Raw genomic sequence first — 27,057 nt, 5'->3', positions numbered from 1 at the left:
ATTTTAATCAACTTCAGTCCTAATTGATCTATCATTGATTTGATAGTGTAACTTTACTTTATTTTTACCTGTTAAAAAGAAAAACACACAAAATGACTGATTTTCCATATAATAAATGTTAGTAGCAGGTGTTTTTTTAATTTTTTATTTAAAGATCAGGCATACAGTAAGTATACATAAGATTAATAATAAAACTGATTTTGATGCTTTGTGTTGTTTTTTTAAGTGTATTATTTTTTTTGCCCTGTCAGTCTGAATTTACTACCCTTTTGAGGTCCTAAAGCAGTGTTTCCCAACCTTTTTTGTCTTGTGTACCCCCAGAGACTTTTTGTCATACCACGAGTACCCCCTCACTCATACGCCATGTTGCTAATGCTCCAAAAGTAGAATGTAACACAAATGTTATGATTTTGGCGCAGCTGTGCCACAGGTTATTGTCTCCCTGGGGGAACCAATTGTAGTGCACATGTTCCATTTTGTTGTCTGGCCTATATGAAATGACTCTAAATATTATGTTATATGATGATATTATTATTATTATTATTATTATTATTATTATTATTATTATCATCATCATCATCATCATCATCATCTTGGAAATTAAATGTTCCATGTACCCCCTGTAATTTGCTCACGTACCCGGTTGGGAATCACTGCCCTAAAGGACAAAAAACCCCAAAAAACATTAACTTCCATTATAACTAAAATTTTTGTTTTGTTTTGCTTTGTTGAAAAAAATGTCCAATTTGTCACATTTATGTTTCAAATTATGACGTATGAACAAAGCCGGGCTAACCATCCACAAACAACTATATGAAACCCACATCTCACTCTACGAGGACTCCATTGCTCAAGCCAAATCTGCCTATTTTCCTGGACTCATCTCTTCCAATGCAAGAAACAACAAAATTCTGCTCTCACTTTTTAACAAAATTCTTCACCCCCCTGACTCCCTACAATAGCCTCCGCCCCATTTCAAACCTCCCATTCATTTTCAAAATATTGGAAAAAACGGTTGCCTCTCAGCTCCACGCTCATCTAACCCATAATGCCCTCTATGAAGAGTTCCAGTCTGGCTGCCACCCCCAACACAGTACTGAAACCGCCCTCCTCAAGATCACCAATGATTTCCTTATGGCAGCGGTTTCCGGCCTACTTACCATCTTCATCCTCCTCGATCTGAGTGCGGCCTTTGACGCAATCTCTCACTCCATCCTCCTCTATAGACCTTCCTCCTTCGGCATCAGCCACACCACCCTCAGCTGGTTTCATTCTAATCTCTCAGGCCACATTCAGTTCATTCCGCTCAAATCCCACAGATCCCAGTCCTCCCCTGTTACTTCAGGCGTGCCTCAAGACTCGGTCCTTGGACCCCTCCTTTTTTCATCAGAAATACAACGTCCATTTTCATTGCTTTGGGGATGACACCCAGCTCTACCTCTCCTAGCAAACCAAATTCCATCCTCCCTCCCTTTTCCTTCACCAACTGCTTAACTGAAATCAAATCCTGGCTCACCTCAAAATTCCTTAAACTCAACAGTGACAAAACCGAAGTCCTTCCGGTCGGTTCCAAATCTACACTATCCAAAGTTGACAGATTCTCCCTCAGCATCGACAACACCTTAGTTTCCGCTTCCGCTCGCGTTAAGAGTCTATGTGTCATCCTCGATAACTTGCTGTCGTTCCATTCCCACATCAATAACATTACCCGGTCTGCATACTTCCTTCTATGCAACATCAGTCGCCTGGTTACCTCCCGTATTGGTTACCGCAACTCTCTTGTCTGCCTCCCTCACATATCCCTCCATAAGCTTCAAATGGTCCAGAATTCAGCCGCCCGCATCATCACCAGAACCCCGTCTTCATCTTCATCACCCCCATCCTGCAGCACCTCCATTGGCTCCCTGTCACATGTGGAATAGAAGTTAAAATCCTGCTGTATACATTCAAGGCCCTCCACAACCTCCAACTCTCTCCCACCAAACATCCGCAGCATAGACTCTCGTCCTTTTTTCAAATCCACACTCAAAACCTGCTTATTCAGGACATCTCATTCCCTATAATTTATCATGACTTTTTTGGGGCTGGTTTTATCCGTGCGTTGCTTTTAACTGGGTCTATGTAGTCTTCTTGAGTTCATTGAAAGGCACTTAGAAATAAAATGCGTTATTGTTATTATTATCCACGCCATCAGATCATGCTTGCAGGATTTCCTCTGCCACCCTTTGACTTTCCAGACCCTGCTGCTTGTTTTTTTTTACAGAGCATACGAGTAATGGAGGTACCCGTGGTAAAGTTAAGAGGAGGCGAGTCGTGTGCAGAAGACAAAACGATGATAAAGTCTATAGTCAATATGGTACAGTAGAATGTCTGCCTTTGCGTATGATTCCTAAACACCTGGGGAGATGCTGCATGGGTACTAAATCACACTGGCTACATCAATCACTCCATTCACTCAAATCACTCCTGTTAAATTGACTGTAAAAAAACAATACAATGACCAGGGGAGTAACGTTACGCCATAATCACAGTTCGTTACGTACAGTACCTCTGTTTTTAAGGTCACGGTTTGGTTCATTTTGGGTACAAAATGCAAAACCTAAAACTGCTGAGCTTTTGAGTAAACAACTAGGCGCCATAAACACTCCCTGTCCCTCACACCGAACCGAAAGTGCTGTACCGAAAAATGTGATTACGGACACACGTACCGTTACACCCCTGCTGACAGTTATGATACAGTGGAACCTTGGTTAGCGTCATTAATCCGTTCCAGGAGGTCCAGCTCTAACTGAAACATACTCTAACCAAAGCAAATTTTCCCCTTTAAGAAAATCCAATTATTCTGTTCCAGAAAGCCAAAACATGTTTTTAAAGTTTTACAATTACAGTTTTACCTGCAGAAAACAATTTGACACGCATATAAGTACATATAATGAATAAATGATGAATGGAAGGGATAAATTAACTTTTAAGGTTACTTTTACCGTCGCTGAAGACGTGATTGCTCCCAAAGACGTGGCAGCGACATCAACACAGACACCACCTTTGTGTTTTGCTAGGAGTTATGTCTTGAATTGTATAGTGTTTCTCACTTCAAGGCTCTGCTTTTCTTTTGATCATGGCCTTCAGCGTCGAATCAGGACATCCCTTATATGTTTATCCAAGACAGAGTGTAAAATATTCCGTTCCGAACAGTAGAGTCACAGGGGTGCTTTTACACTTTAGTCTGTTGCAAACTTAGCTTTAAAAAGTGGAGTATTAGAGCTGTATACTTGCTTACTTGAGCTTTGTTGTAAACTTCAGCAGGTGCAATCACTATTACACACACTGGCCCAGCGCGCTGTCTGTGTCCCTTTCCCCCCTGCAACCCGTGTTAAAGATTCCTACTGTTACATTACAGTCTTCTTCTAACAGACGCTACCTGTGTACTTTGCGACAACTTCTTCCTTGAGTTCAATAGTGTGTAACACCCACACACACATAATAAAGATGATTAAAGGATTCCGTGACCAGAATCTGTCTATAGTGTCCCAACTCTAAAAGAACCACTTTCCATTCTTCAGAGACTGAGTCACCAACGTGTGGATGCTTTGTTTGGGCACTGGATTCTGCAGACTAGGGGGGGTATACGCCGAAAGTGGCTCAACAAACCCAGGCTGTCAAGATGCAACTCGACAAAACCCAACATCCGCAGTCAGACTTAATTGGTCCCGCGAGGGTGGTTATCAGCGTACTTTGTCAAGTCCGGTTTTCGGCTTTGTGGAAAGTGCGCGTTCACATGAAAAGAGGGTGTTTGACGTCATATTATTCTACTTCGGCTGAAAAGTGAAGCGATCCCAGCCAGTGTATTTTACAAAAAATGAGTACGTAATTATGATGGAGCGTTATGGGGAGTTCCCAAAAGATTATGACTGCTAAAACTGAGCATGTAATGGCAAAGTTAAACTGATTTGTTATACAAACTATACCTACTAGTCTTTTCATTTATCAACGCTCAACATTGCGCAACACATTATCAATTAAAAAAAAATAAATAAATTGGAGCAAAAACTTAAGTCTTTGCAGTGTGTCTTCTTGTTGTGACCACTAGATGGCAGTGTTGACGTGAGTCCTCCCGCAAGGACTGCAGTGACGTTCACGTCTGCTAATATTGGCCTAATTATTAATATTTCATATTGCATTTTATTCCTGGTGGTGTTCGTGTGAGCATATCTAATATAGTTCCCTGTAGTGTATTCCCTCGTATTTCCCTTGTCTGAAAATCAATCTCGCTTATAGATAGATAATATAAGGGAATGCGCTTTTTTTCCAATTTTTTTCTCGACGTACCGGAGGCAACCTCGTAGGTTCTCAATAAATGGTGACGCCATCTCCACATTGAACAGTGAAAAAGTGGCATTTTCATAGTTGATTTTAACCTGGTTCTTACCAGATTACGAGTTTATCCTAAATTACCATGGTGATAGAGCTGCTTTAAGAGAGAGCTTTCAACCCAACACAGCTCGCTAACCCACTAAACCCGCTTCGCCGGCTAGTTTGTTAGCGTTTGTCCGAAAAGTGTGCCTAACTGAGGCATATTTTTAGTAATCATTCTCGCCGAAACCAAGGTTCCACTGTACTTCCACGTTTCATCGCGCTACAAATAAATTATCTCAAAACCTGTTTCCTGTTTTTGTGGTGGCTTGAACACAAACTCAATAGAAAATGAATGAGAAGGGAAAGGAATCCATAGACTGTGTTGGATCTTTTTTTTTTTTTTTTTGCAATGACACTCCTAGCATTCTGATGTAGTAACACATTATTTTGAGTCTCACTTTTAACTCTATTGTGATTTTTCCACCCCCGTATTTAGGATATAAGCACTCCACACATAATAGTGGACAACATCCAAGTGTTTAAAGAGGAAGACAGCGTGGACTTTGAGACCGTGTTTGTCCTCACGGACTTCGACTGTCCAGATTACACTGACCTGTATAAGCGAGACAACAGGATTGTTGGTCCTCCTGTTGTACTGCGCTGCACTTTGAAGGATGAGGTAAGAATACACGTGTGAATGCATTGAGAATGTGTATACATTAACCTTGCCAACCAGAGTGTTTCTTCTCAAAAGTCATTCTTGTCTCCACTTGAATTATTTAGTGCTCATGAAACATTGCAGTTCTTATGCTGTGTAACCTTTTAAAAGTGCACGGGGTGGGGGAGCAGAGTGGGTGCAATTGTGTTGCTATGGTAACTGCTTTATACGTGCTATACCGGGGGTGGGCAAACTTTTTGAATCGCAGGCCGCAATGGGTTAAAAAAAATTGGTAGAGGGGCCGCCTATATACAGGTGGTCACCAAACAGAAGGACATACTTGGTCACAGTGCAACGAAACACAGCTAGTTAACGCATCACATCAACAACTACTACTACGTGGGTTTTAAACAACAAGTAAGCGCTACACGGAACTTAACTGTTATTTCCAAATGCCCGCAAGGCATGCTGGGTAGTCCAGATATAGAAAGAAACGAAGTGAAAGTCAACACAAGACGTGTGGTGTATCTGGTCACATCTGCAAGTGCCAGCAAGGCAGACAGGTGATTCCGGTGCGTGTTTATCAAAATAAAGTGCAGTGAAACATTTTTATGTTATTTTAAATGGTTTTCAAAGTAACTGTGGTCAAAATGTGTACATAACAAGCTATGTATGTATCTACGTATATAGAATATACTGTATATCCATATATTACTTAATTGTCTTTGAGATTAAAAAAAAAAAAACACAAAAAACCCTCATTTTTAAGATGTGGCAGCTTTTATTTTGTAGTGGTGCACCGCCACGATCAATTACATGTAGCAGAACCCCAGCAATTCAAGAAGTAACTCATGGCAAAACAGGAAGGTGGTGTCCATGTGGTGTCTCGCAGTCACATCAAGAATCACGGAGTTTGTCGACGACTTTCATGCCCTTGATAGGGTCACCCATGACAAACAGGTTCTAGGGGAGGGACCAGACAAAGAGTGGCTCATCACACCCTAATGAAGAGAAATAACGTTGGACTGAGGTTTCCCTCGCTCGGACGTGGGCCACCAGGGCCCCCCTCCGGAGCCAGGCCTGGAGGTGGGGCACGATGGTGAACGTCTGGTGGCCGGGCATAACCCGAAGAGGTAACATGGGTCCCATGAACTCACTCCTCAGGAAAGGGGCCAAAGGGGTCGGGTGCAGAGTGAGCTGGGTGGCGGCCCCAGGCGGGATCCTTGGTGGTCCGCTCCTCGAATGCAGAAGCTAGCTCTTGTTACGTGGAATGACAGCTCTCTGGTGGGGAAGGAGCCTGAGCTGGTGCGTGAGGTGGAGAAGTTCCGGCTAGATATAGTCGGACTCACCTTGCCGCATAGCAAGGGCTCTGGAACCAGTCCTCTCGAGAAGGGCTGGACTTTATTCCACTCTGTGGTTGCCTGCAGTGACAGGCGATGGACAGGGGAGGCAATTCTTGTCCCCCCACTGCTCAGGGCTTGTACGTTGGAGTTTAACCGGTGAACGAGAGGGTAGTTTCCCTTCGTCTCCAACAATCATCTAATTTGCATAATTATGGATTCCTCAGCACTGACTAACCGGAAAATGTACGCAAACCGAGGCAAAAGTGTGGTGTGAAATTTTGCCATTAACCCAAAAACATGCACTGAGGTTCCACTTGATTTGATCCCCTGCTAACTTACTAAGTTTACTCCTTGTATAAAGACATGAACAGTCCATCATTTTTAGCAGTGTATCTGGAATCAGTTTTGCTAGACTACACATTGATGTCTGTGACACATTGAGTGACTGCCTTAATCGCGGGTGTGTAAATGATTGTCATTTTAGTGCTGTAGTTAAAAAGGCAATGCAAAAGTTGTCCTTGTTTTAAAAGTTTTAATTGCAGTCTCTTCCTCACAGCCAATCCCGTTTTCATGTCGCCCTCTGTACTCTACCACCATGATGAACCTGTCTCTGTGCTTCACTGGCTTCAGGAATAAAGAAGAAATGGTGAGTCTAACAGTCTGCTTATTAGTACTGTTTTCTGTAATGTGGAAGATAATTTGCGTCAAGGGAGTCTAGACCAGGGGCGTCAAACTTGTTTTCAGCGTTATGGTTGCCCACGGATGTCAGTAGCTTCGCATCAAATGCGTGCATTTGGATTTTTCAGGTTGTCTTAGAAGTTGTCTTACCTCTCATCCAAGTAGGCTTCATCATTTCGTGCTCACTGACCAGGTAGGACAGCTCTACTCTGAGGAGACGGTGCGAGATCCAAGCATTTAACCTCACAGGTTGAGGCACCCTTTCCCCCAACCAAGAGTGCTTTCACTCATTTATGGTGCAATGGAGTGAAACGACAGTCACCACAACAACGAAACTAATTTCATACAGTACACAGTTTTTGTCAGAATTGAGAGAACTAATTTTTATTATTTCCAGGTGTTTACAGGCCACGATGAAACGTTGTGGCGGGCCGCATCTGGCTCCCAGGCCTTGAGTTCGACTATGGTCTAGATCAAGGGTTCTCAAATGGTCTCAACCTGGCACCCACATTTTCCAATGGTCATTAAGTCGTGACCCACTTACATTTTAAATTTTTATTTATTTTTATAATTTTTTTTTTTACACTTTTATGTCATTTTTAAATATTTTAACACTTATTTATTGTCATTGTCATTTTTATTATTTAATATTTTTAATTAAGTCACTTTTATATTTTTTTTCCACTTGTCATTTTATTTATTTATTACAATTATTTAAGTTATATTCCTTATTTTTTGTTTTTTATGCTTTTATTTCAGTTAAACCAAGCAAATATATTTGTTTTTTTGTCATCTTTTAATATACAAAATTATAGGCCTGTCACAATAATAAATTTTGCTGCTCGATAAGTCTGCTACAAATTATCATCGATAATCGATATTATCGATAACAATTTTTTTCATTATTGCAGGTGTCATGAGGTGTAAATTTTCCGAAATGTTGGCTTTTCCACCGTATTGAATGGTTGCATTTCTTTTGCAAAGTAGCGAGCGACACCGTCTGTGAGCGTGCACCATTTTGCGCTATTTTGTTTACATTGCTGACCAAACGCCTCAGTAAGCGTTGGCTGTCGGGACAAAGCCTCTGCTGCACCTCCAGCGGTATGTTGTTGTTTTTTTCTTTCCCCCAGTTGGGAAAACTGAAAAGGATGGTTGTGTTTCGGGTGTGGGTACAAGTTGGTTGTGTCCTATTCCTCGTCATTACTTTCAAACAAATGCGGCATATCGGTTCGTCGGTGTCCATGTGCTCACCTTGTTCATTCTGTTTAAAACCGAATTATTCCCTCACTGGGGCTGTTAAGTTCGCCTTAGAAACCAGCGCTTCTGTGCCTTCATTCATGTTGGCATTCTCACAAGGCTAATTTGTTGCTAGTGCTCTGTGTCCACTCACTAGTAGACCCGCCTCCACAAAGAGGCTGAACAAGAGGGGATGAGGGCTCACTCTCATTCCACTATAGGACCAATGCGCACAGACAGATGCAGAGTGAATCCTCTTTTTTATTGTTTGATTAATCAATATATCGGTTATCGTGACAGGCCTACATAATTACATGCCCAAAGTGCATTTAGAGGAATCTATGAGGTGTTTTTTTCCAGAATATGAGGAATAACATGCTAACTGCATAGAAATAATGCAAAAATAAAAATTAAATACCATAATGGCGCTAAATGTGGCCACAGAATTGAGATATTTCAAATCTAACTGTGCAGTGAACATATAATAAGGAGAGAGATCAAAATCAGTATATTACAAATTTATTTACATTTTTGGGGCCGTGCATTATCATGCTGCATGATTGCCATTACAATGAGCCGGACGGATCTGGTCACGGTATCTTTGTGCATTCAAAATGCCATCAATAAAATGCACTTGTGTTCATTTTCCATTACATACTCCCAGCCCCCACCACAGGCGACTCCATCCGCAGCACAGACCTGAATTTAGCTGTCAAAACAAAGCATTTGTACTTGGTGTTTGTGTATTATATCCTCCTTCACATTAAAGTTGTGCTTCATGCATTTGTTTGCAGAAAAACCTGGTGGGTCTGGTTCATCACATGGGGGGCATCATTCGGAAAGACTTCAGCACCAAGGTTACGCACCTCATCGCCTACTCCACTCATGGAGAGAAATACAGGGTTTGTTGTGATTTTTTTTTTTTGTGCGTGTGGGGGGAAAAAAGTACTAAAACATCAGGGTGGAATAAATATGGATGCAATTTTTCACTGTTTTGTGTAATCTGTCTGTTTATTATAGCTGGCGGTGTGCATGGGGACGCCCATCCTCACTCCATCATGGATATACAAAGCTTGGGAGAGAAGAAATGACGTGTAAGCTGGACATTGTTGAAGGATGCCACAAAATATTTACTTATATTGTACATACAGCAGGGAAAATAAGTGTTTGCTCCGTAACGTGCACTCAGGTGTGCCTTAACTCATTCAATCCCTACCCAATTCTTCGTAATTCAACCCCTTCAGTAGCGGCCATTTTAGACGATTTTGACTGATTTTTCAAGGTGCACAGAATATTGTGTTCTATGGCTATATAAACATGGAACCTACCAAAAGAAAGATTAGACTCCCGTCTTTCATCAGAACAAACTAAGTTTGTTTCTACCTTTTTCCGTTCTTTAGTAATCAGCAGTAGAACATAGGTAAGTTTCAGGAAAATAACAGTTTCCACCAAAAAAAAGGGGGTGGGGGGACAAACAGGTTTTTGTGAAGATACATTCCAAGCATAACTTTCACTTTGACACTATTTTTTTTGCTTTTTTGGCAGCTCAAATATTTAAAGAACTATACCACAACATAAACAACACAAAAAAGGGTTGTTTTACATCAAAATAACTATTTATTTACAAATCTGACACCATGAACTATTTACAATTTTCACATTTGGAAACTGTGTGTGCGCGTGTACACATTCACACGTGTGTCCATGTGTTAAAATTTCCCTACAATGCCTAACCCGCTGCACGCTACACTCCCCCACGCTCTTTTACTTCCTCCTTACTGTCAAGTGTGTTTTTACATGCAAAAGATCCATGCCGAGCTCTTATCAAATGCACCTTTGCCACCTTGTGGCCATTTTCATGCCTTAAAACTGCTCTAACAGTGACATGTTTTAGTGTGCACTTGCGTCATCACCTCTTTTTGCCTCTGGCGCAAAAAAAAAAACCGTGTAAATACGTCTTTGGGATTGGGTGTTCGGGTTCATAAAAACGTAAATATACGTCTTTGGTATTGAATGAGTTAATATGAAATAATACACAAATCAAAAATGCGGGCGTGGCCACATCACACACTTGTATTTGTAAAATAAATCTGCGGTATTCACATCTTCATTGTCATATCAGTGGTTTACATTGCTGTGATAACAAAGTTTTAAAAAGTGTACACCTATTACAAAGAATGACATTTTGACAATGACCTTGTCCATCCCACCTTACCTATAAACCAGGTCGTTCTTTGCGGGAGAGGAGGGGTTCCGAACAGAATTCAAAGTTCCTCCGTTCCAAGACTGCACCCTGAGTTTTTTGGGCTTCTCAGATGAAGAGAGAGCTAACATGGAAGAGAGGACTCTTAAACACGGTCAGTAGTATTATTTTTTTATTTTTATTTTTTGCAGTTCCAAATCTTGATGGACTATTGAGTGTCCCCAAAGTGTCGCTTCATAGGCAAAAATATGTATATTATACAATTATATTTAAATACAGTATAAAAAATTATACAATAAATTATCTATAAATAATAATATATAATAAAAATATTTCAAATGTTTTATTTAATATATATGTATTATATATATGATATATAAATGTATTTAATATATAAATATGCAAAAATGTTTTCTCATTTCTAATATTTAAATGACAAAATGTAATACAGTACATTTAAAGTTATTATATATTTTTTGTTTTGTATGATGCATAAAATATGATGATGATTATTGTTATTATTAGAAATGTTATTACATTTTTGTATTGTTATCCATGGCCAAGATAATTAATGCTGGAAAATAATAATAATAATAAATAGCCACACATAGGGTTGTCCTGATCCACATTTTTTGGCATCTGATTTGATCCTATTAAAGAAATAAATATATACAGTATTATTATTTATTTATTTATTTTTTTAAACCTTTTGTTACAAACATGAATTTGTGGAATTGAATATGGTTATGAAAGTAGCTCTTCAAAGCATTACAAATAATGCCACCAAAGTATTGCTGAATTGACTATTACACAGCATGACCAACAATATTTGTAACAAACCTCTGAGAGTCAGGTCCCTAATCTAATAAAAGATCCAATAAAAGTCCATCCAATAATAGATGAAATAGTCGCGCTAAATACTTTTAGTAGGGTAGGACTAATCATTTGACATGGTTATAGATCAATTTGTGGTGTGATTTAAATTGTTTTTATTTTTAACAGTAATTTTAACAGTAATTTAACAATGTTGATACTTTTGACCAATTTGAACATTTTCACTCAGGGGTATACTCACATTTGTTGTCAGCGGTTTCTACAATAATGGCCGCTAGTGTGTTGTTGTTTTCAGGGGTCAGTAAATTTACACTGTTACACAAACTGTACACTGACTACTTTACATTGTAGCAAAGCATCATTTCTTTTTGGTTTCCTGATCTAGCTGGATAAAAGAACAATTTTATCTACATTAGCAAATCTGATTTAATGTCCTTTTCCGCGGTCTCCCGCAGGTGGCAACTATCAGGAGGTTGGAAATGAAAGATGCACACACATGGTGGTGGAGGAAAACTCTGTGAAGGAGCTGCCGTTTTGTCCCTCCAAGAAAGTCTTTGTGGTCAAACAAGAGGTTGTTTTTTAAGACACATTTAAACCCCTAAAGGGCCATTACAAAAGTAACAGGAAGGTAGAGGAGCGTTTGTTTTAACCTGCCATTTTTTTTTTGTAGTGGTTTTGGGGAAGCATTCAGATGGATGCTCGAGCTGGAGAGTCCATGTATCTCTATGAAAAGGTGAGTTCACTGTGTCGTGAATGCAACTTCTGATTGCACCTGTATTGTATTCTTGTGGTATTGTAGAGCGTCCACCAAAAAACTGTGACAGAGTGACTGTAAAATGTTGGCTAATTGGTTTTTAACGCAGTCTTGGCTTATCATGCGCTTTTTCCAACATACTGTAGTCCACCAGTCTTCATTCCAAAAGCAGTTTGGATGTGTGTTTGGAATCACTGGGGGTACACACTGGTGTCGGTCATCTAGCTGCTTTCCATATTTGTCTCCCTGATCTTCAGAATGACAGCCCAGCCATGAAGAAGGCCGTGTCCCTCCTGTCCCTCTCCACGCCCAACAGTAACCGCAAGCGTCGCCGTTTGAGGGACACGCTGGCTCAGCTCACCAAGGAGACGGAGATTTCTCCCTTCCCGCCACCACGTAAAAGGCCATCAGCGGAACATTCCCTGTCCATGGGCTCGCTGCTGGACATCTCAAACACGCCAGACACATGTAAAGCGTTGGAGAGCACCAGCATAGGTATGTTTCTAAAAGCCCAAAATCCTTTGCATGTACACTTACTTACCCTGACAACATTTTTAATTGAAGTGACATTTTTTTGTGAAAAATGTGCAACGTTTGGGTTTTGGATTAGACCCCAGAGGCAGAGGTGTTGCCCATAAAGGACGCAATAGTCCATAAGAAAACCATTCAAACGAACTAAGAACGAAAGACAATAGTGTAGACAAAAAAAGCGCTGTGAAATACTAAATAAAGCTTCATCAGAAAAAGTTAGGCCAAAAGGGTAGCTGGGGCCGAGCAATGAGGCTGACTGGAAGACAAGGAAAAAGTAGACTTTGCAGTAAAAACAGCAATAGGACGACTAAATATAATTAATTCATTATTAATGAGATACTGTATATTATTACATATTACATGGATGGATGTTTTGCTCACATAGCTCAGCATGTATCGACCTACACTGGATTGTTTGTTTTGCATCTTTCATTTCCAAAATGTATGAAATTTTAGTGTTAATGAAATACCTTCTCTTTTCTCTCTTTTCAGAGAGTTCAAAGTCTGCAGTCCTGCCCAAGCAATCCGGTGCCCGGTGGCAAGTTTCCAAGGAGCTCTACCAAACCGAAAGCAACTACGTAGACATTCTAAACACCATACTCAAGGTACCTTTATTCTGTTTACAAACAACACTCACCATTCTGGTTACACACTACAGTAATCCCTCGTTTGTCACGATTAATTGGTTCCAGACCCTTAAAGTGCTAAGTGAATTTCTACAAAGTAGGATTCCTTTTTTATAAATGGCATATTTTCGCAGGTAGAGCATAGAAAACCTGTTTACGACCTTAAGTTGTTTTTTTTAACATGTATTAGATCCCTCTAGACATGAAATAACACCCCTATACAGTGTACACTCGCTACATCACGGTTGACCTTTCGCGGATTCTGCACTTTGGACCTTTTTTTTTTTTTTAACAGCGTATGAGCGTGCATTGTGTTCTGCGTTCTTGTGGTGTATCAGAGACATCCATTGGTGCTCTGTTGCATGTGTCTGTTGTTGTACTTACTACTGCTACCAGTAGAGGCTGTTGTATACTCAGTCGTGTCCAGACTGTCCAGTTTGTCTCGGTAAATATGGAGCCACAACAGTCCTGATTGGCTTAGGGAGAACACCCCCCCCCCCCTGTGTTCTGCGTTCTGATTGATTGACAATGCTCTACAAACAATCTCCTTCGTGCAGGATTGCCTTTTTCCTGTTGTATGATCGCTAGCAGCTAGCCGTGTGTACGACTCATTCAGAGGGCGGACTGTACTAATAAAATGTCTTCGAGATTGGCAGGTCTGAGCCTGGCCGACCTGGCCAACCAGTGTCACTGTCACTGTCCACATCATGAGCGAATGTGTGCATATTGTCTTATTTCAGCTCTTCAAGCTTCCGCTAGAAAAAGAGGGTCAGGTGGGTGGACCCATCCTGGCCCCAGAAGAAATTAAGACAATATTTGGCAGCATCCCTGACATCTATGAGGTTCACACCAGAATAAAGGTAGTGTGTCCTCGCATACTGTACTGTTTCTCACGATGTTTGAGCTCTTTATTGCGCAGACTAATTGTTTGATCTTTGTGTCGTTTCTTTATTAGAATGACCTTGAGGAAGTGCTGAGAGATTGGTCGGAAGACAGGAGTATAGGAGACATTGTCCTTAAATACGTAAGACAAACGTACAAATATGGTCGCTTCTACTCTTTGTAATATTCAACCATGAAGCCAACCCCTTTCTGTTGTCTTAAATGATGAGATTCTTGCGTAGAGTAAAATGTAGTCTGTTTTTCACCTGATAGATGAATATTTCTACAAATCTAATGTGTTTCTCAAATCTTCTCTCCCTAGTCCAAAGAGCTGGTGAAGGCCTACCCACCTTTTGTCAACTTTTTTGAAATGAGCAAAGATACGATCGTTCGCTGTGAAAAACAAAAGCCACGCTTCCACGCCTTTCTTAAGGTACCCCTACTTGAACTTGTACTATAATGTACTTTTGCCAAAGTGGTGCTAGCAGTGTAAAAGCACATGGGCTTCCCAGCATGCTGTGCGGCACTTGTTTTTTCAAACGTTCCTGAAGTTGCGTAAGTACAGTTAATCCAGTTGGTGTTTATGATTCCCCAGAGTAGTAGTAGTTGCCAAATGTGTGTCTACTTACCTGTTGCATGTTGTGCTGTCATTTTTATGGTCGCACCGTGATTGTTGACAGTGTCCAGTCTAGCCTTTGGCCCCATAGCAGATTATTTAGCAGTTACAGGCACTCAGTGATTGCACGGACGGTGAGTCATAGGAAGCTACGCGTCGGAAGCTTTGTTTGGACACTCTTTTTTGCAGAATGATAATTGAGACAGTGCATCATAACCGGAGTAAAATTCTGCTGAAAACTGAATCATATGTTTGAAAACCTTCTGTTTTTCTTAAAAGAAAGAAAAACGGGTGGTTTTCCTTTTTCTTTCTTTCTTTTTTTTTTTTAAGGCTGTATGGGGGTCCGCCCATTTTTTTTATTTTCTTTTAAAGTGGGATAAAATGTCATTCATGTCACTTTGCCAGCGCTGATGTCCATGCTGTTCATGTTCCCATTTTATGCATAGATCAACCAGGCCAAGCCAGAATGTGGACGGCAGACCCTCGTAGAGCTGCTCATCAGACCAGTGCAGCGACTTCCTAGCGTGGCTCTGCTTCTAAATGGTAACGTTCAACCAACTTTCTTATTGTTTCCCTTAACTATTTGAACCCTTTTGAAATGCCCTCTTCCTGCCACCTGTTGGTAATACAGTCATTTCCATGGCATGTTTGTGTTTGTGTCAATTGCAGACATAAAGAAGCACACGTCAGATGACAACCCAGATAAGCGGACACTGGACAAAGCAATTGAGTCTCTGAAAGAAGTTATGACGTGAGTTTCCATGTTACTACTCTTATGGGTGCCTGTCAACCAATATGTGATCATTACACCAATTTATGGCCACAACCACAGAGACCCATAAAGGAATAGTTGGGATTTTTTGGCATGAAGTTGTATGACATCCCCATCAGCAGTGTAGTACATCAACCGCGACTTACCCCCCACAATTGGTCCCGTGAGTCCAGTTCTTGTGACTTAGTTGCTCGGTCATTTAAGTAAAGCGTTTGGTTTCTCAAAACAATATGCCTTCAAAAAAGTAATAAATTTGCATCACAAAAATGCCTCCTCGCAAAAAATCTGACCTCACAAATTGCTCTGCGTTATACAGTAGTTGTCTCCCGCCGTGTCCCTTTGCACTGTCGCCTGTGGATTGTTATGCATGTGATGAAGACGCTTGCATCTTCTTGCGCTGTGCAACACGCACGTAAACAAGATGGCCGCTGCGCTCTGTCGCGGAAGAAGATGCGACAGTGCGCAGGCATACGGCGGGAGACAAATATAACGCTGAGCAATTTGTGATTTTTTTTTAAGGAGACAATTTTTGTGATGCAAATGTATCACTCTTTTGAACACACATTGTTTTGAGAAGCCAAACTCTGTACTTAAATGGCCCCAGCAACTAAGCAGAACTACGTTCCTCGTCACGGATCTCCAACCAGAACTGGACTCACGGGTCCAATTGGTGGCGTAAGTCACACACAATGCACTACACTGCTGATGGGGATGTCATACAACTTAATGTCAAAGAATCCAAACTATCCCTTTTTAAATAGAAGGAAGGATATAGGAAGGAGTTGCAATGTTTGTTTTCAAACATTACTTCATCAAACATTTTAGGACTTTAATGGAATCTATTTATTTACATGGACTACAGAAAACAATGCAACAGGCCTGTATTCATTTTTTGGGCCAATATGACCAAATAGGGAAACCCTGCAAGAGGTTCTGCCACTGTACTGTCGTTTACATATTTACACAACTCAATAGCAAAACTATCCAAACTAAACAATTAAAATGAGCACCTCTGCAGAAATCACACACTGAAAGCCGCAGTTGGATGTTTGCACGGATGCCTGTTTTTCTGTGTAAATAAAGGCAATGATGTTTATTATTCCCCACAGTAGTAGTAGTCACCCATGTGTGTTTACTTACCTGTTACATGTGCTATCATTTGTGTGTTCTCACCGTGATTGTAGTGACTATTCTGCCTAGTGACCCTCTCCTGTTCATTTTGACAAGCTCACTGCGGGTTCAGTGTTAGCTGAGAGCCTCTTCCTTTTAAGCAAGCTAAAGTGCCTCTCCAGACATGTAAAATAGAAGACTCAAGCATGCAAGACCATGTCAAGATGAAAAGATGTGGGGTTTTTCCCTCTTCCCTCTATACTGATAATACCACTGCTCCCACCAGTCACATCAATGAGGACAAGAGGAAGACTGATGGTCAGAAGCAGATCTTTGATGTGGTTTATGAAGTTGACGGATGTCCCGTAAGTCTGAGCATGAGTTTCCTGTCTTTTGTGTCTCTGCATACTACCTTGACACGTACATCAGTACTAAGACTCGCTCCACTCCGCTTAACGGGGCTGAAAATGTCATTAATACACGTATACACGTACCAGTACACAAACCTGACTGCAAGCCACTGGTTACAATACTTCTGGCAAATACTGACTCCCAACGAACACAACATATGCCTATTAGAAATGTGGTGTTCTGTCATCATTTGGCTTGAATGTGGATTGTCCATTTTGCATATCAAGTCCCTCTCTCTGCAGGCGAACTTGCTGTCATCCCACCGCAGTCTTGTTTACAGAGTAGAAACCATCACTTTAGGAGATCAACCATGTGACCGTGGTGAACATGTTACACTCTTCCTCTTCACTGACTGCCTTGAGGTGAGTTCTGACATTCATTTACACCGGGCACGGGCAACTGACCCGCCCATCTTTTACAAACGATTTGGTTAGAAACCTTCAACAGGATTTGCAATGCTGTTTTTTAAACTACCAAAAGTCTTGAATCATTTGCACAATCAAAATAATTTCAAAGGTGTCTGAAGCAAGAGGTTCCAGTGATACATTCATATCATTACGGCAATCCAAGGGAGTGCCTCACAGCAGCTCCCAGAAGATGAGGTTCGTTAAAAACAACAGGGTTCCCCAACCACCGGGAAACTTGCAGGCGCAATGATAAAAAAATAAAAATAAAAATAAAAATCTAATCAATCTAATCAATAAAAATCTAATTTTTTGTAAATGCGTATACATTTTGTAAATATCGGCCATGATTTCATTCAATAAATAATACACGTAAAATCCCACAGTTTTTGCATGTGTATCGTAATTACGGTGTATAAAACGCATCAGTGTTTAAGCCACAACCACTAAATTTACAGAGGAAAAACAGATTTGCACATATATAAGCCGTACGTGTCCACATCGTAAAATGTCATATTGTGGTGCGCATGAGTCCGTGAGGACCAGTCAGATCTTTATTTGACAGGAGCCAATCATGAACTATGCAAAAACTCACAACGAACTCATCAACCCATTGCAAATCGAAGGAGGTCATGACTCAATGTCTGACTCACAGTGTAATCTTTATAAAGAACACTAAAATCATCACACAGCAACTTAACTCAAAAGGTAGATAAGAAAAATACAATACAAGTACCAAAACAATTTTAAAATAAAAAATAGATATTTTAACATTTACCCATAATGCATTTCGTCCCAGCAAAGCATTTCATTGGTTATAGCTGCCGGGGCGCTGCAATGCTTCCTCTGTCCACAATAGGAAACTAGAGGAGCCAAGAGGGAGGCAGTGCCCTGGCAGCTTTTCTGGGACGAAATGCATTATGGGAAAACGTTAAAATTGGTGGGGGGGTTTTGGTATTTTAAACTCGTATTGGTACTTGTGTTGTATATTTATTAGCTACCTTTTAGCGTTCTTTGGTGCTTTGACACCATGAGTCAGACCGTTATATGGAGGAGTAATCTCCTGCGATTTCCAATTAATTGACGAGCTCGTTGTGAGTTCACTGACAGCTCGTGATTGGCTCCAGCCAAAGAAAGAGCTACCGTTTCCTTACTGACTAGTGAGGATCACAGCAAGTATTTACTAGTAGTTCTGAAGTAAAGGAGATGTCACAAGATTAGAAAATGACCATAAATTAGCCGCACCGCTGTATAAGCCACAGGGGTACACAGTTTAAGAAAAAAGTAGCTGCTTATACACCGTAAATTATGGTAATCTAGTCCAGAAATATGTAAAATTTGCTGAAGCATGCATATTTTTGACTAATAGCAGACCCAACTATGAAACAGCGCTGATTTGTTAATATATTTAAAAAGTGAAGCCGCGAAATTTCAAATAGCGAGGGATGACTTTACAGTTTTACATGCAGAAAACAATTTAGACTGCATATAAATGATGAATGAAAGGGATACATGAGCATTTAAGGTTACTTTTACCTTCACTGAAGACATGATTGTTGCCAAAGACACAATGTGGCAACACGGACACCTCCTTGAATTCAATTGTGTTTCTCACCTTAGTAACCTAAAATAGAGCCAAAGAAAGTTGCAAGTGCCAACATTTTTGATAAAGTTGGTGAGAAACACTTATTGAATGATGTTGAACGAGACTCAATTTTGTGTGCAAATGTACGCAAACCAAGGGAAAAAGTAGGCGTAAATTTGTATTTATTTATTTATTTATTTATTTATTTATTTTACATTAACTGGGTACCACGCTAACTGGGGTGTACGCTAACCGAGGTTCCACTGTATTTTCTAAACAAATGTGCATGATTATGGTTTTCTATACAGATTGCCAGGAAGCGACACAAAGTCATCAATACTTTTAAGAATCCACTGGGACAAACAAGACCGCCACCTCCCCTCAAACACATCACTCTTATGCCACTTTCACAAATCCGAAGAGTTCTGGACCTGCAGGACACGGAGGGTAAGATGACCTCATATACAATGCACACTATAATCCTTTGTTTTACGTTTTAAAATATAAGAGTTTAAGATGTTCCATCACGGACGCTTTACTTACTGTCTCTCTGTCCGTCTCTCCTCCTTCAGAATGTGTCAATGCCTTTGCTCTAGTTGTCCGCCCGCCGACTGAACAGGAGAACATGTTGTTCAGCTTCCAGTTGGCCGGTGAGGACACCGTGAAAAGTTCCTGGCTTCGAACACTTTGCCGCCATGTCGCCAACACCATCTGCCGGGCTGATGCGGTAACAGACACCAAAATACGAAAGAAATGACAAAGCTCGCTCCCTTTACTGACACTCGCTGCTTTTCCCAAATCAATTCTTCTTGCTCTTTGCTCTTTTTTTCCCCTCCATTTTTGCTCTTTTTTTAATTTTACAAATATTTCAACATCTTTAAATTTTCTTTTTGAAGTATTTGGACTTTATTCCCATGATTCTCCAACCTAATTTTCCAAAAATTACAACTTTATTTTGTTTGTCATAATATTACAACTTTTAATTAATTTTTTTGTTTTATTTAAACACTATGCTACTAAAATTATTATGCTAAAGTTATATAAAATATTTTTTCCTCAATGAGTTCATTTTTGTAAAATTGCGACTTTTTCTTCTTAATATTTTGACTTCATTCATGTAAAATGACAGCTGTTTTTTCCAATTTCTGCTGCTGTTTCCAACTATTTCAATTTTCTTCTTGTAAATTTTCTTCTCGTAATATTTTGACTTTATTCCTATAAAATAACTTTTTCCCCAATCTCATTTTCCAAAAAAATACAACTTTATTTTGTTTACTATGTTTCTCATATTATGAAAAAAGGCTTTTTCTTTAATATTTCAACTTTATGCTACTAAAATGTTGTTTTTCTTATATTTCAATGTCATTCTTGTAAAATTGCGACCTTTTGTCAATCGACTGGTTGGGGGGGGAATCCAGTTATTTTTGGTGATTTTTTTTTTTTTTTTTTTGCCTCTTTGGAGCTAAAACAACTCAATGTAGAATTGGATTAAAAAAAAAAAGTTTCTGTTATATTTTACAACATGTCTACATTTAGCTTGGGGATTTTAAGAAGCAGTTTCTCTTCTTTGCAACCTTGGTTTGGGAAGCTCTCTGCAATGCTGCAGTCTGCTATTTCTCTACCATATGTTCGTTCCGATGCTTCTGGTTGTGGAATTCTCTTCTTGATGGGTGGCTATTACTCTTGTCCGCTGTCCTCACTGTCATCTACTCGCTTGCCAGTGTGGTCAGGTCCGAGGTAGTTCAGCAGGTCATTTGTTTGCCAGATGCAGTTTTAAGTCCAGGAGCTGTTCAGTGTTCTTTTGCTGATGGGTTAAACACTATGCTGTCAGACTCAATTCGTAAATACACAGCACTTGATGGAAACCGTCTTTTGTGCCAATAGATGGTAATTGCATGAGGTGTGGATGTTGAGAGTGGCGTGGGAACTTTTATCTCAGCCATGGAAAGGATGTACATTTTGGGACACATCATCAATAGTGCACCTTTTTGAATCAGTGGATGTTTCGGCCTTTCAACACGAGACACCCTCATCAAAGGCGGCTAACTACAGGGTGATCAAGCCTGAGCCCGTGTCCCATGCCCAGTCAGTAGAGTAGTGCCTGGAAGACGTCAGACATCAAAGACATTCCTTGGTTGCGCTTGTCATGCGATCGAAGCTCAGCATGCGGTCAGAGGTCCAGTGTTGTCATTGCCTGGTCCCGGACTTTCTTTCTTCAACCATCTTGTGCCGACGTCTTCAGGATATTTCCCCATGTGCAGTCAAAGCCATCATCCTTGGCTTGTTGTCAAACCATTTTGTGATCACCAATTCAGGACCTCTCCTGACTACCGTGATGCTCCCTTCCTTTCTCTTTTCTATCGATTGTCATCAGCCAACCAACATGGCATTGGGACACCTTTTTTTGTTATGATTCCAGTCACCGGAAGGCCCTCAGCCAGTAATTCATCCAGGAGGTCTATTGATGTGAGGTGGCAGTCGAAGTACAGGCGACTTCCTGTGGGAACAGCTTCAACCATGCACATGGCTTCTGCTGCTGCACCAATTCCCAACCTTTGATCAGCAAACGTGTCCTTCCCTGGGTGTACTTCAAAGTCCAGCATCAGACCTTCTGGAGAAGCAAGGGCAAATTCCTTAAGCCTGTGGGGATCTGACTTGCCTGGAACAAATGGCTGGTGAAAGAGATCATTTGTTCATCGATGCAGACTCTTCCTGGTTTTGGCAAGGGTAGGACTTTCAATACTCTGTCCAGAAGAGGCCAGACTCTCCAAGGAACGTCTTTCTTCTTTGTTTCCACTGTAGCATCCAGGTCATTGACAATCTTCAACTTGAAGAACCTGTTCCTTTTCATTTTCTGGCTTATTATTGACACTTTGGGTTTGCTGGCCCAACAAAACGTGGATTCTGTGAAGGCCAAGGCAGGCTATGTGTGCTGACATTTCTCCAGCTCCCTTCATCGTAGCTCTCTCTTGATTTGTGAATGCTGCCAAGTCTTCAAAGACTGTCGTCCATGTACTATGAAAAGGATTCGCCTGGGGTTGGAATCTATGGGCCAATTCTAATGACCAAATCATGCAATCTATGGGACAAATACTATCACACGTAATTAAGTCTTACCTGTGAAATGTTATTCCCTAGGATTTGGTTTGCAGCACATGAATGAGGCATCTTCTCCGCTTCGACTCTTGCCACATCCAATACGGCGGCGACGTTGACGTACGACTCAGCGCTCGATGGGGCGTCTACACATATATATATATATATATATATATATATATATATATATATATATATATATATATATATATATATATATAATCTGTAAGCTACCCCGCTCACCATTAGCGGTGTTTTGACAACCCACCACGTCCTGCCGCCCCGAACACGGTTAAGCAAGGCATCTGCTCAAGTATATGCTGCGTGTTGACTGCTATGGCGACAGCGATGTTGTTTGTGGCGCTTAAAGGTCTATATCGGCTTTCATTATAGGGAAAAAACCTGATACAGATATTAAATTTTTATGCCAATATTGGACCGATAATATCAGTGGACTGATATTATAAGACATCCTTAAAAATAAGATGTGTGTTTCTGTAAATATGTTCCCGTTGCACGTACAGGAGGTGATGTTGCGGGTTCAGAGTTGAATTTTTAGGTCGGTGTTGGATACGGCCACAACAGTAGCTTGTGTTAGGGATTATTGTGCCTGTTGTGAGATCATTCAAACCTTTAAATAAAAGCCTGTTGTTCCGGGGAGCAAGTCTGGTGCACTTGTACTTTTTATTATTGGGTATCTTTTGTGTAGTTTTGTGTTTTATTGCCTTCTGTAAAGCACTTTGGGCAATTTAACTGTTGAAATTGTGCTATATACTGTAAATACATTTGACTTTGATCTTGGTGCTTGTGTGTCTCACCAAACATGACGGTGATATTGCTGCCACCTAGTGACCAGTGTAGAATACTATATATCACCTTGCCTTGGAATGTCTCCTCAATCCCTTATATTTACATTTTTTAGGTGCTTTAGATGTTTAATTAGGGCAAAAAAATGAAATATTATTTATATTTTTCGAATAATAGGCCATATTCAACCACGAAAAGCATGATTTATTAATATATGTTTTAAAAACCGTGATAGACTGAAGCTGTGAAATTTGAAGGGCAACGTGTCAAGGGATTAACACCAAAAATAATATCTGTATGACAGTGACACATTGATATATTTTGTTTTTTCAACCAACATTTCTATGTCAAATATATTCAGTAAATCACAATAGCACTCTTAATCCAAATGAATGACTTATCTGACTACATATTTGTTGATCTAATTGCAGACATTAATTCTAAGGCATGGGTGCTTACTGTGTCACAATATAGTTCTCTGGATTCAACTGCATCCCTAATGAGTTACTTACACTAGGTCAGCGTTGCATCATGAATACAAATGAATGAAATGACTGCATGTTCAAATCTACAGTGCAGCTGAGAGGGGGGTTGGGGAAAGTACAAAGTGATTGCATTGTATTGCATGTGTATGGGAAAGCAGTGGAGATGTAGTCTGCACATCATTTACTTCAGCAGTTTTAGCAAAAGCATCATTTTATTTTCAATACATGAATTGAGCAACTTAAGTCATGATTTAGTCAAGCTGCAATGTATTTTTTGTTCTTCAACAGGGTGACTTGATTCATAGTACAGACCCAGATTCCTTACAGGTCAACACCAAAGACATGGACAGCACCCTAAGCAAAGCCTCAAGAGCCATCAAGAAGACCTCCAAAAAGGTAAAAGACTGATTTTGTTTAATTCAAATATTTATGCATTTGTTGTTTGTAGAGTTCATGCATTGTGTGTGTGGGGGGGGGGTTAAATTACACGCGGGTAGAGATACTTGGTATTGGCTTTCTTACCTATATCAATATACCAATATTGTCCAGCACATTATTACAGATGCCGATATTGGCAGCAGCTCTTCCCTCCAAAGTAATGTTGTGTAATGAACACATTATGCTTCTTTTACTGTGATGCTATTGGACACATTTATTTCACAAAGGAAACGGTTGTGCAAAATAAGACAAATACTGCAATATGCAATACAAGTTATATTACGGTGCCATTTTACTTTCCACATTTTGTCTCAACGAAATGGACATGCTGGAGCCTATCCCAGCTGACTTTGGCCGAGAGGTGGGGTACAGCCTGGACTGGTTGCCAGCCGATCGCAGGACACATATAGACAAACAACCATTCACACTCACATTGTATTGTATTGTATTGTACTTTATTAATTCCACAGCTGGGAAATTCACTTGTTACAGCAGCAAGCAAGATACGCAAGTAAAGAATACATAGTGACTACAACGAGGAAAAGGCTTCTTGAGACGTCATCTGTACTTCTGTGAAGAAGGTGTCGGACGTTTCGCTCCTCATCCGAAGAGCTTCGTCAGCGAACTAATAAGTGCTGGTAGCTTAGGCCTAAAATACAGTAAGAGTGGGCGGAATTGGTGTGCCAACACCCTCCTCCTATTGGTTCGTTACACTAAGCCTGGGCGGAGTAGTGGTATAATCCTATCCTGTTATTAACACCTCCGATAAAAGGGAAGTGTCGCTCCCTGAATTGGGTATGAACGACTCTGATACTGGCTTGTTAGCATTTATTGTTCTGGCTCGGCCCTGCCTTCACCTCATTTGCAAGACTAAGAGCTGTGGGTTTTGGTCTCAGTAACCTGCTGAACACAGGGTCCAAATTAAACCTCAAACCACCATTCCGATTCAATGATGGGTTCTGTTGTTTGACAAAAATAGCTTCCTTTACTCCTCTTTCAAACCATCTGTTTTCTTTGGCCAAAATCTTTACCTCGCTGTCCTGAAAAGAGTGATTGGTAGCTTTCAGGTGTAGATGTACTGCTGATTGAGGACCACTACCATTGTCCCTGCGATGTTGATAAAGCCTTTTTTGGAGCATTTGCTTAGTTTCCCCAATGTAGTGCTCTTTGCATTCCTCATCTTTACAGTGGATGGAATAGACCACATTGCTCTGTTTCTGGTTTGGAGCCTTGTCTTTAGGATGCACTAATTTTTGTCTCAGGGTATTTACTGGTTTGAAATAGGTAGGAATTTTGTGTTGCCATAAGATCCTCTGGAGTTTTTCGGAGACCCCCGCTACATAAGGGACTACCACTCCTCTCCTTTTTGCTTCTGTGGGCTTTTGGGTTTCTTTCCCTACTCTCTTCTTTTGACATTTGTTAAAAGCCCACCGTGGGTACCCACAGTTTGAGAGCGCTCTCTGGACATGTTGTGTCTCCTTTTTCTTTCCCTCAGCACTAGTTGGTATTTGTTCCGCTCTATGTTGGAGGGTCCTAATAACCCCTAGTTTATGTTGTAGTGGATGGTTTGATTCAAAAAGCAGGTATTGGTCAGTGTGTGTGGCCTTTCTAAAGACCTCTGTAAGTAGCTGTCTGTCCTTTCCTATAATTACCTTGCAGTCTAAGAAGGCTAGTTGGTTTTCTTTAGTGTCCTCGCGAGTAAATTTGATATTGGTGTCCACCGCATTGATGTGATCTGTGAAAGACTGAATTTCTTGTTTTTTGATTATGACAAAGGTGTCATCCACGTATCTAAACCAGTGCCTTGGTTTAGTCCCTGAGAAGGATGTGAGAGCCTGTTTCTCCATCTCTTCCATGTACAGATTCGCCACTATGGGTGAGACTGGTAAGCCCATAGCACAACCATGAATTTGTCTGTAGAATTTCCTTCTAAACTGAAAATATGTGGTGTTAAGGCAAATTTCCAGTAATTGGCAGATGTGGTCAGCACTAAGTTTTGTTCTCCGATGCAGAGTTGAGTCCTCGAGCAGTCTCTTCCTCACCACCGAGACTGCTGCTGAGGTGGGGACAGATGTGAAAAGTGAAGTCACATCATAAGACACCAAAGTTTCCTCTGGCTCCAATCTGAGGTCTTTGATGCTCGCCACAAACCCTTTTGTGTTCTCTATATGATGATCAGTGTTGCCTACCAATGGGGATAAGACTGTTTTTACATATTTCGCTACATTGTACGTGGTAGAGTCAATGCTACAGACAATGGGTCTGAGGGGAAACCCTTCCTTGTGGATTTTTGGAAGGCCATAGATACATGGTGTAGCCTCCCCAGGGTATAACCTATGATACATCTGTCTGAACATGGTTCAAGTGGTGCAGGTGTTGTAGAGCCTGACAGCGGTCGGTATGAAGGACCTGCGGAACCTCTCCTCCTTACACCGTGGGTGTAACAGTCTGCTGCTGAAGGAGCTGCTAAGGGAACCCACAGTGTCATGTAGGGGGTGAGAGGTATTGTCCATGATGGATGTCAGATTAGCCAACATCCTTCTCTCCCCCACTTCCTCCACGGAGTCCAGAGGACCGTCCAGGACAGAGCTTGCTCTCCTGATCAGTCTATTGATCCTGCTCCTGTCCCTGTCCGTGCTGCCCCCTCTCCAGCAGCCCACAGCATAGAAGATGGCTGAGGCCACCACAGAGTCATAAAAGGTCCGTAAGAGAGTCCTGCACACACCAAAGGACCTCAGTCTCCTCAGCAGGTGGAGGCGACTCTGGCCCTTCCTGTAGAGGGCATGGGTGTTGACAGACCAGTCCAGTTTGTTGTTAGTCATTCATACCTATGGGCAATTTAGAGTTGCCAGTTAACCTAACATGCATGTTTTTGGAATGTGGGAGGAAACTGGAGTACCTGGAGAAAATCCACACACGGGGAGAACATGCAAACTCCACAGAGGGGATGCCCAATTCAGATCTTCCTGATCCCCTGACTGTTTAGCCAGCACGCTAACCACTCGGCCATTGTGTGGCACCATGAGTCAGACTGTTATGTTGTTATGTTATGTTGTGAGTGCACTGATAGCTCGTGATTGGCTTTCCTCACTGACTTGTGAGCAGCACAGCAATCAGTAGTAGTTCTGAAGTAAAGGAGATTAGAATTTAGCCACAATTTAGCCGCACCACTGTGTAAGCCGCATGGTTCAAAGTTTTAAGAAAGAAAGTAGCGTCTTTACACATCATTCCA

The 27,057-nt window shown here is 40.9% G+C and overlaps 1 protein-coding gene across 3 annotated transcripts in view; it reads left to right on the top strand.

Moving 5' to 3' along the window:
* ect2 (epithelial cell transforming 2) overlaps positions 1-27,057 on the top strand; it is a 44,265-nt gene that overhangs the window by 3,885 nt on the left and 13,323 nt on the right. For 2 of the 3 annotated variants that reach the window (XM_054790578.1, XM_054790576.1), the window contains exons 4-23: positions 2,264-2,356; positions 4,853-5,035; positions 6,914-7,003; positions 9,066-9,173; positions 9,292-9,365; positions 10,498-10,628; positions 11,764-11,879; positions 11,979-12,041; positions 12,320-12,557; positions 13,086-13,198; positions 13,960-14,079; positions 14,175-14,243; positions 14,424-14,534; positions 15,164-15,260; positions 15,387-15,468; positions 16,886-16,964; positions 17,253-17,372; positions 19,308-19,446; positions 19,572-19,726; positions 23,676-23,783. In XM_054790578.1, the coding sequence (XP_054646553.1) occupies positions 2,264-2,356; positions 4,853-5,035; positions 6,914-7,003; positions 9,066-9,173; positions 9,292-9,365; positions 10,498-10,628; positions 11,764-11,879; positions 11,979-12,041; positions 12,320-12,557; positions 13,086-13,198; positions 13,960-14,079; positions 14,175-14,243; positions 14,424-14,534; positions 15,164-15,260; positions 15,387-15,468; positions 16,886-16,964; positions 17,253-17,372; positions 19,308-19,446; positions 19,572-19,726; positions 23,676-23,783 (2,289 nt within the window). The remainder of the gene's footprint in view (positions 1-2,263; positions 2,357-4,852; positions 5,036-6,913; positions 7,004-9,065; positions 9,174-9,291; positions 9,366-10,497; positions 10,629-11,763; positions 11,880-11,978; positions 12,042-12,319; positions 12,558-13,085; positions 13,199-13,959; positions 14,080-14,174; positions 14,244-14,423; positions 14,535-15,163; positions 15,261-15,386; positions 15,469-16,885; positions 16,965-17,252; positions 17,373-19,307; positions 19,447-19,571; positions 19,727-23,675; positions 23,784-27,057) is intronic. The other variant, XM_054790577.1, reaches the window with a different exon arrangement.

Source organism: Dunckerocampus dactyliophorus, chromosome 10 (genome assembly GCF_027744805.1).
Source record: "Dunckerocampus dactyliophorus isolate RoL2022-P2 chromosome 10, RoL_Ddac_1.1, whole genome shotgun sequence".
NCBI lineage: Eukaryota > Metazoa > Chordata > Actinopteri > Syngnathiformes > Syngnathidae > Dunckerocampus > Dunckerocampus dactyliophorus.
Note: the sequence above shows the minus strand (reverse complement) of the source record. Positions and strands in the feature narration are given on the sequence as shown.